Source organism: Eubalaena glacialis, chromosome 4 (assembly GCF_028564815.1).
Source record: "Eubalaena glacialis isolate mEubGla1 chromosome 4, mEubGla1.1.hap2.+ XY, whole genome shotgun sequence".
Lineage (NCBI taxonomy): Eukaryota > Metazoa > Chordata > Mammalia > Artiodactyla > Balaenidae > Eubalaena > Eubalaena glacialis.
In genome coordinates this window covers 11,688,176-11,703,850 of record NC_083719.1, presented here as the reverse complement: position 1 = coordinate 11,703,850, position 15,675 = coordinate 11,688,176, and the positions used below count along the sequence as shown (strand labels likewise).

Here is a 15,675-nt window from a genome sequence, read left to right as displayed (position 1 = left end):
CTGCATTGGAAGCGAAGAGTCTTAACCACTGGACAGCCAGGGAAGACCCAACTTAAAAAAAAATTTTTTTTTAATTGCAGTATAGTTGATTTACAATGTTGTGTTAGTTTCTGCTGTACAGCAAAGTGAGTCAGTTATATATATACATATATCCACTTTTTTTTAGATTCTATTCCCATATAGGTCATTACAGAGTATTGAATAGAGTTCTCTGCATTATTCAGTGGGTTCTTATTATCTCTTCTATATATAGTAGTGTGTATATGTCAATCCCAATCTCCCAATTTATTCCTCCCGCCTCTTTTCACCCCTGGTAACCATAAATTTGTTTTCTACGTCTGTGACTCAAGCCAGTTAACTTTTAAAATGGTAATTCTCTTTCATATTTCACATGCTGTTGTCTTTATTCTTTCTAGTGTCTGAACACTTCCTCTCTTCCTATGATATTGACTGCAGTTTGGAAACCAAGAAGGAAGTGGTCCAGTGCATGGGCTCCTTCCAGGATGGGGTAGCTGAGAAGTGTGTTGATTATTTCCAGAGATTCCGACGTTCTACCCATGTGACACCCAAATCATACCTCTCCTTTATTCAGGGCTATAAGTTCATATATGGAGAAAAGCATGTGGAAGTGCAAACTCTGGCCAACAGGTAAGTGTGAGGATCAAATACAAAGTTATTTTAAAGCAACAGCTTTTAACTAGGGGCAAATTTGCTCCTAGTGGACATTTTGCAATAACTGGAGACCTTTTTGTTTGTTACAACTAGGGTGGAGGGCGTGGAGAGGTGCTACTGGCATCAAAAGAGTTAGGGGTCAGGATGCTGCTAAACATCCTAACGGTGCACAGGACAATCCTCCATTGCAAAGTGTTATTCAGCCCCGAATGCCACTAGTGCTGAGACTGAGAAACCTTCCTCTCAAGTTTGTTCAGAGGATTAGTCCCTGGTTGCTAGGGGCTTTATTCTTGCCCAATAGGATTAAATGTTGCCAAGTTTTCATGTGGCCTCCCACTTTCTATAATATTGAATGACAATAATAGAAACCGTGGACCTGGAGGAAAGCTGAGAATACAGACATCCCCTCCCTGCTCTACTCATCTCTTTCTGCCTGCACATTCTGAGTGTCTGGGATAGAAAAGTCTGCTTGATGCTTATGTTCTCTGCATAGTAAACACCCTATTCACTGAAGTTTGGTCCCAATTTCCCTGCTCTGCCTTGCTCTTTTCTGAACACTCATATCTTCTGCCTGAATATAACCAGGAATCAGCCAAGGTTGTTACATAAGGGACCTCTGGGTGGGTGATTGGACTGAATGACTCTGAGGACTCCTGTCTTTAAGATCACATTATTTCAGAGTCAAGCAGGCAGTTGGGCCCTTCACGAGGCTGTTCTGATGGCTTTAAATTTGTTTCTTTTCTTGATCCCAAATCTTTCTTCTTTTAACTTCATTGGTCTCGTTAGAAAAACAGAAGTTATTTATTTCCCTTTCTCCATGATAAGACTTCAAGCATTTGAAGTCTATTGTCTTTTAGCTAAAGTTGATTAAGCATGTTTCCTGCATGAGACAGATTCTAGACACTGTCGTTCCTCGTGTCACGCGGTGTTCTTAGCAGACTTACTCTTTTCACACATGGTCTATGAAGAACATACAAGTGTCTTTAGTCTGGAATCAAGCCTGGACGTTTACTCTCTTTGTCAAGCCCTCTCGGGTTTGCTATTGTATATACATTATTCTTCAAATATGACCATTACTATATACAGTGCTTAGAAAATGTGGCCAAGAACCACACATTTTACACTCCCCACTTGGATTTTTAATCTCAGAATGAATACTGGATTGGAAAAGCTAAAAGAAGCTTCGGAGTCTGTTGCAGCCCTGAGCAAAGAATTGGAAGTGAAAGAAAAGGAGCTCCAAATGGCCAATGATAAAGCCGACACAGTGAGTAGACATTGACACGTGGACCATATTCATTTTGAATTCCCAGCTCATAAATGTTAATGATGTATGCTCCTTCACTAAATTATAACCATGGAAGTACAAATTATTTATTTCCATTAGAATACCATACTCTTAATTCTATGTACAAAGAATTGTGTAAGTGGACAAAATCAAGGCAAAAATGTGCATTTCCAGCTGGGTCTTTGGTAATTTTTGATGTACTTTTTTGTTTTACATTAAATTAGGTCTTAAAAGAAGTGACAATGAAAGCACAGGCTGCCGAAAAGGTCAAAGTTGAGGTACAGAAGGTGAAGGACAAAGCCCAGGCCATTGTTGACAGCATCTCTAAAGATAAAGCCATTGCTGAGGAAAAACTGGAAGCAGCAAAGCCAGCGTTAGAAGAAGCAGAAGCAGCCTTGCAGGTATATCTTTATGATATAACAGATGCCACCTTTTAGGGCCTTGGAGGAAGATGAAGGCAGAAAAGATGAATAACAACAAGGAAACGTTCTACCGCTTCAGATGAAAGCCCTTTCTACTGGAATGATTTCAAGTAGTATTTTCTGCTTGGAGATGTTATTTGATTTTTTTAGATATTGCACATGGCACTTCACATCTCATCTTCCTCACTCATGAATGATGGGCAGTGTCATATAATGGTGATCTGGCGTCCTGGGTTCTCATTTCAACTCTGTAACCAATAAGCTATGTGACATTGGGAAAGTCACATAAAATTTCTAAAATAACATTTTTTTTTCACTCATTCATTGCGGACGTTGGAGTAGGTTGGTAAGATACAACATTCTCTGAGTGTGTATATGAATTATCCAAATAAAGGACTACTGATCTAACGTACCACATTAATGTCAGAGTTCCAACACAGTTACTCAGTGCGATTGTGTGGCAAGAACAGAAATGGTGAAATTAGGAAAGAGGTTGGGTTCAGAGAAAATATGTTGAGTTTAGTGAAATAGGCCACACCTTCAAGGGCTGGTCGAGTTTTGAAGACCCAATTTGAGATGTTTTGGACTCACGATTGCTTTTACTTTACTCAGCTACTGCCTTATGTTATTGATTCCTGGCTTGGAATGTGGCTGAAAAAATGGAACACTGCTGATCTGTCCAAGTTATATAACCTCAATTGAACATGCATCATTACTTGATAATGTAATTATTATTTTTCACCACCTTCTCAGCACACCACCTGAAACACTTCTAAATGCTTTTGATCCAAGTTAAGTCTTTAAGCTTTCTGAGTCAATATACAATATACTGTATAAGAGAATTTCTACTCTTTTGAGACAATGAAGATATTGCCTTCTTTTTTTTAATCTTTCCAATTTTCACACTACTCTTTTATGTGATATATCTTTCCTTATTTTTTCTCCATCCCTCCTTGCACTGGCTAAACTGTCCTCCTTAATCCTTGGAGTCCTCCAGGGTCTTTAGTCTCTCAGATTGGTGGGTACCTCATCTCCCCCGCCCCACTTTTAAAAAGCCAATTTATGAAGGTAAGATTGACGTATAAAAAGCTGTACGTATTTAATGCATATAGCTCACTGAGTTTGGGATGAGTGTACACCTATGAAACCATCACCATCTTCAAAGCCATAGATATATCCATCAATGCCCAAAGTTTCCTCCTGCTCCCTTTATTATTATTACTATTTTTTTGTGATAAGAACACAGCTTAAGCTCTACCCCCTTAACAAATTTTAAGTATACAATAAAGTATTGATAACTATGGGCACTATGCTGTGTAGTAGATCTCTAGAATTTATTTATCTCGCATAACGAAAACTATGTACTCTTTTTTAAAAATTTTTTTTTAACCTTTTTGTTGGAGTATAATTGCTTTACAATGGTGTGTTAGTTTCTGCTTTAGAGCAAAGTGAATCAGTTATACATATACATATATCCCCATATCTCTTCCCTCTTGCGTCTCCCTCCCTCCCACTCTCCCTATCCCACCCCTCTAGGTGGTCACAAAGCACCGAGCTGATCTCCCTGTGCTATGCGGCTGCTTCCCACTAGCTATCTATTTTACATTTGGTAGTGCATATATGTCTATATATACACTACCACTCTCTCACTTTGTCCCAGCTTACCCTTACCCCTCCCCGTGTCCTCAAGGCCATTCTCTAGTAGGTCTGCATCTTTATTCCCGTCTTGCCCCTAGGTTCTTCATGACTATTTTTTTTTTTTTTTAGATTCCATATATATGTGTTAGCACACGGTATTTGTTTTTCTCTTTCTGACTGACTTCACTCTGTATGACAGACTCTAGGTCCATCCACCGCACTACAAATAACTCAATTTCATTTCTTTTTATGGCTGAGTAATATTCCATTGTATATATGTGCCACATTTTCTTTATCCATTCATCTGTCGATGGACACTTAGGTTGCTTCCATGTCCTGGCTATTGTAAATAGAGCTGCAATGAACATTGTGGTACATGACTCTTTTTGAATTCTGGTTTTCTCAGGGTATATGCCTAGGAGTGGGATTGCTGGGTCGTATGGTAGAAAACTTTGTACTCTTTGACCATCACCTTCCCATTTGCTTCTTCCTCCAGTCCCTGGCAACCACCCTTCTACTGTCTGCTTCTATGAATCTATTTTAGATTCCACATATAAATGAGATCGTGCAGTATTTGTCTTTCTTTTTAGCTTATTTCACTTGGCATAATGTCCTCCAGATCCATCCATATTGTTGCAAATGGCAGGATTTCCATTTTTTTTTAAAGGCTGAATAATATTCCATTGTATGTAAATACCACATTTTCTTTGTCCATTCATCCGTCAATGGACATTTACGTTGCTTCCATATCTTGGCCATTGTGAATAATACTGCAGTGAACATGGGGGTGCAGAAATCTGTTTAAGATCCTGGACCTCATCCTCCCCCCGCCCCTTTTAAGGTACTCTGGCTTCACTGAGAGTCTCTGATCAACAGAGAGAAGACAATGATTGTGTAACTTCTAAACCTTTGTTGAACTCATGATGCCTAACAGCATCATAGGAACTGAGTATATGGTATCTCAGTTCTTACACGTTTACATTTTCCCAAGATTTAAAAAGCTTAGCATTTGTTTTGATATTATAAAATATTTTCCAGTATCCTTCTAATTTAGTACTCTCTACCACTAAAATATTCAACATAATCATCAATGCAGAAATGTGTGGGAACAGGGGTAAGGTGAGGGGATATATAGGAGAGGTTTTCAATAATTTCCTTCATTGGTTCTGTCTCCATTTTATTGCCTCTTTATGAGCTTTTATAATCTTGAAGTCTGGTACTACTAATTTATACTAAGAAAGTTCTGGGTACATCCAAACTCTCTTTTGGCATCAGGCCATGTAAATCTACACAACAAATAAGGTAACAGCAAAGAATGTGTCTCATCCTATCTCAATGCTCATCTTACTTGACACAAATACATATAAATACGTATTTATATATAACAGCCATATTGCTTTGCCTGCAGAAAAAAACAGGAATCTAATACTTAGCTGAAATAGGTTGCACTTCAGATATACTCCTCTCCTGGACTCTTTTTACCTGGGTACCTATCATAATTGAGCCCAATTCTGTTTGAAAATTCCCCCTTTTAAAGCTAAAGTGAAAATAAACAAATAGGACCTAATCAAACTTATAAGGTTTTGCACAGCAACGGAAACCATAAACAAAACAAAAGGACAACCTACGGACTGGGAAAAAATATTTGCAAATGATGAGACTGACAAGGGCTTAATTTCCAAAATATACAAATGGCTCATATAGCTCAATATCAAAAAAACAAACAACCCAATCAAAAAATGGGCAGAAGATCTAAATAGACATTTCTCCAAAGAAGACATACAGATGGCCAACAGGCACATGAAAAGATGCTCAACACCACTAATTATTAGAGAAATGCAAATCAAAAGTACAATGAGGTGCCACCTCACAGGAGTCAGAATGGCCAACATCAAAAAGCCTACAAATAATAAATGCTGGAGAGGGTGTGGAGAAAAGGGAACCCTCCTACATTTTTGGTGGGAATGTAAATTGGTGCAGCCACTATGGAGAACAGTATGGAGGTTCCTTAAAAAACTAAAAATAGAACTACCATATGATCCAGCAATTCTGCTCCTGGGCATATATCCAGAGAAAACTGTAATTTGAAAAGATACATGCACCCCAATTTTCACTGAAGCACTATTTACAATAGCCAAGACATGGAAGCAACCTAAACATCCATCGACAGAAGAATGGATAAAGAAGATGTGGTATATACATACAATGGAATACTACTCAGCCGTAAAAAAGAATGAAATAATGCCATTTGCAGCAACGTGGATGGACCTAGAGATTATCATACTAAGTGAAGTAAGTCAGACAGAGAAAGACAAATACCATATGATATCACTTATATGTGGAATCTAAAATATGGCACAAATGAAATTATCTATGAAACAGAAACAGACTCACAGACACAGAGAACAGACTTGTGGTTGCCAAGGGGGAGGTGAGGAAGGGTTCGATTGGGAGTTTGGGGTTAGCAGATGCAAACTATTACATATATATGTATAACTGAATCACTGTGCTGTACACCTGAAACTAACACAGCATCGTAAATCAACTATACTTCAATAAAGTAAATTTTAAAACGAACAAACAAATAAAAAGCTAAAGTGAAATAAGCATGTCCAGCTCTTTTATATCCACTTTAATTTGATCCTTCTTTCCCTATTGGCAGGTATTATATTTCTCTCCTTTCTTTTATAGCCAAGCATCTCAAATTAAAGTCTATCTGCAATTTCCAGTTCTTTACCACAAATTCCCCTTCACTTCCAGCTGTCTAGAATTCACAAATGCTAGTGTGTTGAAACAAACCTTTTCAAAGTAGATAGTTCCATTTCTAATGACCAAGTTTAGTGGTTTTCTTCTTTTTTTTCCCAATTCTCAGAGAAAAGATCATTAGCTTTGATGTGAAGGGGGTTGCGTACCTTTCTTTGACAGGAGGGATGCCAATGCAAATCAGATGGAAGGTTTTTCAAAACCAAGAAGGAATGAATGTACACTATGTCCTAGAAATAGGACAGTGTCATATGCTTATCTTTAATATTTTTCCAATGTTTATTCCATAAAGAGTTTGATAGAACAGTTATCAACTACAAGTCTAAGTGACTATTAAGTAATTTTCTGTATAAGAATCTCTGTACTAGGAATGGAACAGAACTTTTCTAAGAGCTTAGTGAAATTCCTATTGCTCAAGTTCCATCATTTAAAGGTAAGTTCCCAGCTAAGAAACCTCTAATTATTCAGTGTGGCAGCCCTGAGGCTACAACTAGTGTCAGACCCCGGTGACAAGTCTTAAGAGAGAGAGGCAGATTCTTGACCTACATAACTAATGAGGTAAAAAAAAGCACTGCAAATTCTGGAGTTTTCCTGGTTTAGAATCCCTGGAATCTACTCAAGTGCTGACGATTCTTTTCCTTTCAGATAACAGTTTTTTCTGACGCTAAGTTGTCATTACAGTTTTAGAGATGTCACAGCTCCTTATCTGCTTGCGAACACGTCTCTCACTATATCTCCTTTGGCTGTCACTTTGAATTGTAAAAATGTGAACTTTGGGGGATGTGTGGTTTTTCTTGGGGATTAAATCTGCATCTAGCTCCCATGACTGCATCAAACTTAAAAATGCTTGCTTTCCTCTGTTGAAGTAGTAGCCTTTAGAGAGTAAAGGTTTGTTTTCACTTTTCTTGTCTGAGATTGGGTGATGACCTCCTTTCCTCCCCAGACCATCAAGCCTTCTGACATTGCTACCGTCCGCACGCTGGGCCGACCCCCCCATCTCATCATGAGGATCATGGATTGCGTGCTGCTGCTGTTTCAGAGGAAAGTCAATGCAGTGAAAATTGACCTGGAAAAAGGCTGTACAATTCCTTCCTGGCAGGAATCTTTAAAACTGATGACTGCAGGAAACTTTTTACAGAATTTACAGGTTGGTGGTTCAATAATGATGGGCTAGGAGGGGACTCAGACTTCATTAGAGTATCTGGGTCCTTTAATAGAAGACGTTTCTGAAGAGAATCTACTCTATGGACATATTTTTAACTTACTAATTTTTTTCATCTTTATTGTGGTATAATTGATAAATAACACTTTTATATAATTAAGGTGTATGACTTGATGTTTTGATATATGTTAATACATTGTGAAATGATTTCACCAGAATCCATCCACTAAATCCAATAAATAGCCAATTAAATATCCATCACCTCACATAATTACCATTTTTTCCTTTTTTTTTTCCTGTTTTTTTGTGGTGAGAGCATTTAAGATCTACCCTCCTAGCAAATTTCAAGTAAACAATACAGTATTGTTAACGATATTCACATTGCTGTACATTAGGTCCCCAGGACCTTTTCATCTTGCATAAGTGACCCTTGACCCTTGACCAACATCTTCCTCTTTCTTCCTCCCCCCAGCTCCTGGCTACCACCATTCTATTCTCTGCTTCTATGAGTTGACTATTATAAGTGACACCATGAAGGCTTTGTCTCTCTCTGGCTTATAGCACTTGGCATAATGGTCCATCCATGTTGTCACAAATGGCAGAATTTCGTTCTGTTTTAAGCCTGAATAATATTCTACATACATATTTTCAACTTACATTTATGTATTTTTTCGGAGTAGAATTTCTCTTTCAAATATAAGACATTGTAAGTGTTAGAGCTTTTCCTGGCAGATTTTAGGCATATTAAAACATCATCAGCAACGTATTTCAGTAAAAGTTAAAAAAATCATTTTAAGGAACCCAAACATATGTGCATATATTATTTGCATATGAGTACATATATATTTTTATTTCACAAGTCTCAATTGTAATTTTTTGAGTATTAATTTGCATCTTTTAAATTTCATTATGAGGTAACATTTACATATGATAAAATGCACAAATTTAAAGTGTATATTGTAAATCAACTACACTCCAATATAAAATAAAAATTTAATTAAAAAAAGGGTATAGCTTAATGAATATTTACATATGTCTATACCTATTAATGAACACTGAAATCAAGATTTGTATTTCCAGACCCCAGCAATCTCTTTTGTGTCCCAGCACAGTCAGTAATCTCCCGTAAGATAAACATTATTCTAACCTTTATCCCGATAATTAGTTTCACCTGTTTTGAAATGTATGTATATGAAATCATATCATATGAACTCTTTTGACCTCTTTCATTCAACACGTCTGTGAGATTCTTTCTTATTGTTGCACAGGACAGTATTTCATTCTTTTTTCATCGCTACACAGCTTTCCAGTAGATGAATATGCAATAGTATGTGACAGATGTTTAACAACTGGTTCTCTGGTGAGAAAAAAGAAAAAGCTCTGATTTGAAGTGTTTGCCAATTTTCATAGTGTAAATATCCCCACAGTGGCTGATTTCAAGCTACCAAAATAATGTTGCTGAATGTAGAGTTGGGAAGAGGTACATGGTAGCATGCTGTGATAAGGTAGTCCCACTGGGTAGATACAATAAATGTAAATGACCTCAAAAATGCAAATAGTAAAATGTAGTAAAATAATTAGAAGGTGATGACTTTTGACTATACATTATTTTTGTTCAAAATAACATTTAAGTGTAAGTTTTTATAATTTAATTTTAAATAATGGCTGTATTTAACAAGTCTGTAAAATTTCTGAAAATTTAGTAATCATTTCTCATAAGTTTATATCTACCAGCACCAGCGTGAAATGCTGTAATGTACTTTAATTTGTTTGTCCTTGTATTGTTGACGGATTTTTGAGACGTTACTAGTTTTGGGCTATTATAAATAAAGCTACTATGAATATTGGTCATTTAGTGGGCATGTTTTCATTTCTGTTGGCTCTATACTCAGGAGTGGAATTTCTGGGTCTTAGGTTATACATTTAATCAGCCTTAGTAGATAGTGCCAAAGAGTTTTCAAAAAGTGTTGTATCAGTTTATATACCCACAAGCAGTGTATAAGTTGCTCCATGTCTTAACCATTTTCTACTTTTAGCTATTCTGATGGGTTGGTGGTGTTGTCCTATTATTGTGAGTTAGTTTGCATTTCTCTGATGACAAATGATGCTGAAAATCTTTTCATCAGTTTATGAGCCCCTTGGGAACTCTTTGGTTAAGTGCCTGTACATTTAAATGTACAGATCTCCTGGACATTTAAATTTTTTATTATTTTGTAGAATTTATATATAAAATATGGGTAATTTGTCATTTATGTGTTTGCAAATATCTTCTCCCACTTTCTGCCTTAGTTGTTCATTCCATTAATGGTGTCTTTTTTTTTTTTAATTAATTTGGTTGTATTTCTTTTTTTTTTTTTAATTTATTTATTTATGGCTGTGTTGGGTCTTCGTTTCTGTGTGAGGGCTTTCTCTAGTTGCGGCAAGTGGGGGCCACTCTTCATCGCGGTGCGCGGGCCTCTCATTAGCGTGGCCTCTCTTGTTGCGGAGCACAGGCTCCAGACGTGCAGGCTCAGTAATTGTGGCTCACAGGCCTAGTTGCTCCGCGGCATGTGGGATCTTCCCAGACCAGGGCTCGAACCCGTGCCCCCTGCATTGGCAGGCAGATTCTCAACCACTGCGCCACCAGGGAAGCCCTAATGGTGTCTTTTGATAAGGAGATACTCTTAAGTTTAGTATCGTCCGATTTATCAATACTTTCCTTACAGTGCTTTCTGCGTTCTGTTTAGGAAATCTTTGCCCATCTCTAAGGCCGAATAAATGCTTCTGTGTTTTCTTCTGGCAGTTATATTGTTTTCTCTTTAATATTTAGATCTTGAGACAACTAACTGGGAATACCCATCCCCCATCCGTAACCCAAGCAGTACCTTCAGCACCGTCTTTCATTCAGCTTTTAATTTATCGTTGTCCAAGTGGCTGCTATGGCCAGAGCATCTTGTGAGGCGCCTTACAGCAGCTATAACGCCAAGTAGCTTCTGAAACCAGTGGGCCATACAGACTCGTTTCAGATAATTAAAATGTAAGCCTCTGTGATGTAAGGGCCACCATGAAGGAATAACATGCTATTTGAGTGGATAGGAGGTAGTGATTAATCAGACTGTGAGCGTGTGGAATGGCAGTGGTCCTTGGGCGGGGGCGGAGCTTAAAAAGTGTCCACTGAAAAATGTGCAGTGGAATTGCACTTGCCTTATATACCTGCTGCAAAGCCACTGCTCTTGGAAGCTACCTTGCTATTTGCCTTTTGTCACCACCATCCTTCTATTGTTCCCAGATATTCTTCTGGCTTCACTATTTTTCAAGTCTCATAAAAGAAACTTGCATTTAAAGAGGTCTGAATGAAAGTGTGTTTTGCTCTGTGTTATGTATGTTCTGTGAAGGCTTATTTCTCTGAATTATTTAGGTGCTAAATTTCTTTCTACTTGGAAAATATTTAATTATCCTCGGTTAGATGATCAAACACCACTTTTCAAAGATCCAATTTCATTGTTTGGTCAGTCTTCTCTCTTAATACAAGAAGGCACTCATAATCCATTTCTGCTACTATTTTAAAATTTTATCCCTCCAGAAAAGAACAATTCTCTTGTAAAATCTTGATAGTTCTATGATTAAAAGTTAATTCATCACCCTGAAGGCCTAATGTCCAAATTATTTTCTTCACATTTCAGGTGAGTTTAATAGAACCTCTCTCTGCATGTATTAAGCATTTGGTTGCTGCTAAATGCTAAATATTTATGTCTAAATATATATGCTTTACATTTTTATGTACAATGCTAAATATATGTACCATTTCATGTGCCTAAATATATAGGATTTTTGCCTAATAACCTGAAATATCAACAAAATAGATCATTCATCCATTCTTGGTTTTAACAGTTTTTTAACTGTTTCAGTGGCATTGTGAGCATAATGTGATTATGACTTCATGGAAAGAGGTATTTTGACTTTATTTTACTCTATTCTTCCATAGCAATTCCCCAAAGACACAATCAATGAAGAAGTGATAGAATTTTTGACTCCTTACTTTGAGATGGCAGACTACAACATCGAAACTGCTAAACGTGTATGTGGGAATGTAGCGGGGCTTTGTTCCTGGACCAAGGCCATGGCTTCCTTCTTTTCTATAAACAGAGAGGTGTTGCCCCTGAAGGTAAGCCTCCTCGGTGGAACTGCAGGACGTGTGCCGGCAGGGGGGTCTCTGGGTCAACTGGGCTTGTCTTTCATGCAACACAGAAGCCTCAGGTTTTATTGTACCCAAGTCCACGGGGAGAGCTAGCAGTAGGCAGGCCGAGCATAGGATGTTTCTTTCTTCTCTGTAATCCATCTCCAATCGGTATTGTCTGAGCCTTAAGCATGGACTCTCTACAAGGGTACAAAGTCCATTGTGGGCTGCTGGACATTTTTTTCCCCACAATGTCAACTTGAAAAAAAGAAACACAGGAAACTCTAGCATAGGATCCACCAACAATGTCCAAGATCTCCTGCCAGGGACTCCTGTGAATGAGGCAGCGTGGACACAGTCACTGGTGTCTGGTCTTGGCTGCAGGGACAACATAGTATTTATTCCCTCTCCCTCTTTTGTCCCTCAGGAAAGAAACTGCATATCACCCTTTATTTAAAATGATTTGAGAGCATACCAGTGTTTCCCTTTGAGTAATTGCATTTCTCAGCTTCATTTGTCCACATCCCCCCAGCATTCAGTGACACTCAGTCTTTAGCAGGTGGAGAGGCAAGTACCTGTCTTGAAAATGAAATACTGATGCCTCAGAACTCATACGTTATGGCTTTGTTGATTATTTTGCTTTTTGTAAGTCTGATCTCGCTCAACCATCAACTAAAATCCACGTACACTTATAAACTACCCAAGGAACTTAATAATCACGCTAAAAATAATCAAGAATGAAAAGAACATAGGGATACAGTTGCAAGTCCCATTTTATTTTCTCATTGTTCCCATATCAGAGCCATTTATTCAGTGGTGGAGGCCCTTGGGGTCCCAGGGCAACTTAAAAGAGAAGGGATTCATTTGGCTCAGAGATTTTTAGAGCAAATAGTTGATGTCGTGCTGTTGGGCATTGTGGATTTGGGGACCACTGAAGACTCCAACATAGCTCACAATCGGACATTCTGATATTGACTGAATTATAACAACCATATCCAGTGAAAAGTACAGGGCATGCTTTGCAAATTTTTCCAGTGGGTAAGCATACATAAGTGCCTTTAAGGGAATTACAGTTGAATTCACAATGGGGAGTTTTTATTTTGTTGTAGTTCCTTTAAATAAAGTGAGCTGAAACCAGTACAAAATAATGGATGCTCTGAACAAGGCTTACATAAGAAGGATGACATCTCCTCCCTTACATTCTGTACATTTCAGGCTCCACCCAGTTCCAGGACAACATAGGTCCTACAGTAGGAAGTGAAGGGAACACCGTCAGGAGGGGGGACCTTTTACGTGTGCCTGGAACCTATGCTTCTCTTCTGAGAAGCCTGTTCTGGGAGTGCCCCCTATGTCCTTAGGAGCATCCAGCATCTGGGAGTCTTCAGTTTGTCAGGTCTCTCCTAATTGCCATTGTCAGAAAAATAAATGTAGTTATGTAGATGCTACACATTCACTGCTTAGAGGGAAGTAGAAGACAAAGAAAGGGCAGGTCATCATTGGGCAGCTCTGCTCAATATATTAAGAAATACAGACCAGGGGCTCTAACTTCACTTATTCCTGGAGGGGCTTCACTTGCGAACTCCTGCTTCCCAAGTAAAGAGAGATTGAGGACACTCCTTAAACTCCTGTGGGAACCTCTTCACCACTAATTAGCGAAGGAGACAGTGAGGGACTCTTCTTTCATCTTACAATTCCTATAGACGGGCCAAGTGACTTCTAGTAGTGAGTAAACTTAAACAAATTTAATTATAAGAGTAGCAATTTAGATTCTCTTCAATTTCATTCATATGAGATTTCTCCTTGGACACTCTGTGAAAACCAGTAAATGTTAGTTTACATAAACAAAACATAACAACAGTAGAGTCTTAAATATTGAACACGGATAATAACAATAGTAATATCTGTTATATTATTTATCAAACTCTTGTTATATGCCAGGTCCCAGACTTGGGTTTTTACATATGTTATTTTATGTAATACACACACACACACAAACACACACACACACTCACAAATCCTAGGAGGTAGATTTTCAATATCTTAATGGAGAAACTGAGGCTTGCAGAGTTCAAGTAATCTTAACGGAGTCCTACGGCTCCTAGGGTGAGGGGCTAGATTTGAAAGATTTTATAGCCTTTGATTAGTAGCTTTTGAGAGCTTCATTTAAAAAAAAATTAGTATTATGATTATTTTTATTGGAGTATAATTGCTTTACGATGTTGTGTTAGCTTCTCCTGTACAATGAAGTGAATAAGCTATATGTATATGTATATCCCCCTCCCTCTTGAGTAAAGTCCTAGAAAATATTCAAGATCTTTGGGGCTGCAATAGTTTGACATTAGTGGGTTACTTTAGTAAGACTTAAAGGGAGAACACTGATTTCAAATTTTTTTCGAAAGGATTTTAATTCCTGCAAGCATGGACTATTTTCTACACCTCATCTTTTTCCAATATTGCTTTTGATTATGTCTTTTGAGTCTTTTTTAGTAGCTTCCTAAAAGAAAATATTATTATTTGGTCACAGCTCAAGTATCTGTTCTTTTCTGGATGGCAAGCAATATATGCAAATGACAGGAATGCCATCAAGTCCATCACCACCCATAAAACCTAGATCTTTATATTCAGTGGTTAATCATGTTTCATCCTTTGTCTTGTTTTAATATCCTTACTAACAGTGATCAGCCCTGCTAGACAGATGGTTCTAAATATTCAGATTTTTTTTCTACAACTCAATATTAAAATGTTCTGTAATTTGCCTATATACATTTAATATGACAATGTTTTGATTTAGGGATTGGCAAACTATGGTCCACAGGCCAAATCTAACCCACCACCTGTATCTGTATGGCTCATGAAATTTTAAATTAAGTACCTGAACAATAGTCTTGATTTTGCCTCTTGGCCCCAAAAGCCTAAAATATTTACTATCTGGCACTTTATGGAAAAAATTTGCTGACTCTCTTCTAATGAATTATAATATTCTGCTTACAAACATGTCAAGTCCACATTGAGGTTTGGTCCTGACCATGCAATTTGAGAGGAGTCTAGGGGTGGATCAAGGAACAGGTGTAACACGTGGCTGCTGAGCTCTCAGACTCCGACACGCTGGATGTTCGGTTCGCTGCCCATCCCTTCACCCTGTGTGTGTCCCGTGCAGGCCAACCTGGTCGTGCAGGAGAATCGCCACGTGTTGGCCATGCAGGATCTGCAGAAGGCCCAGGCCGAGCTGGACGACAGGCAAGCCGAGCTGGATGTGGTGCAGGCCGAGTATGAACACGCCGTGACCGAAAAGCAGGTCACTGTCTTCTTGCCGTAGGGGTTTGGGGCGGGTGGTGACGTCACAGGCCCTCCTGGCTGTGGTCAGCCCTTCATTCCCCTCCTGCTTTCTCTCTCCAAGGGTTTGGTTTCCAGCAGGGCTTCATTTAATGGATATACAGTACAATACACATATACATACATACACACACGGCACATACTCCCTCGCTAAGCCCTGGAGTTTGTTTCTAACGGACACCGAGGACCTTTGGTGAGAGGTCAGGATATTCAGCCAAAACGTAAGTTACTGCTGGAACACGGA

The 15,675-nt window shown here is 38.4% G+C and overlaps 1 protein-coding gene across 1 annotated transcript in view; it reads left to right on the top strand.

Annotated features, from left to right (window-relative positions):
• Positions 1-15,675, top strand: part of DNAH5 (dynein axonemal heavy chain 5) — a 259,490-nt gene that overhangs the window by 191,918 nt on the left and 51,897 nt on the right. Inside the window, exons 56-61 of the mRNA XM_061189135.1 lie at positions 417-648; positions 1,822-1,936; positions 2,182-2,358; positions 7,724-7,927; positions 11,907-12,086; positions 15,256-15,393. Coding sequence (XP_061045118.1) covers positions 417-648; positions 1,822-1,936; positions 2,182-2,358; positions 7,724-7,927; positions 11,907-12,086; positions 15,256-15,393 — 1,046 coding nt within the window. The remainder of the gene's footprint in view (positions 1-416; positions 649-1,821; positions 1,937-2,181; positions 2,359-7,723; positions 7,928-11,906; positions 12,087-15,255; positions 15,394-15,675) is intronic.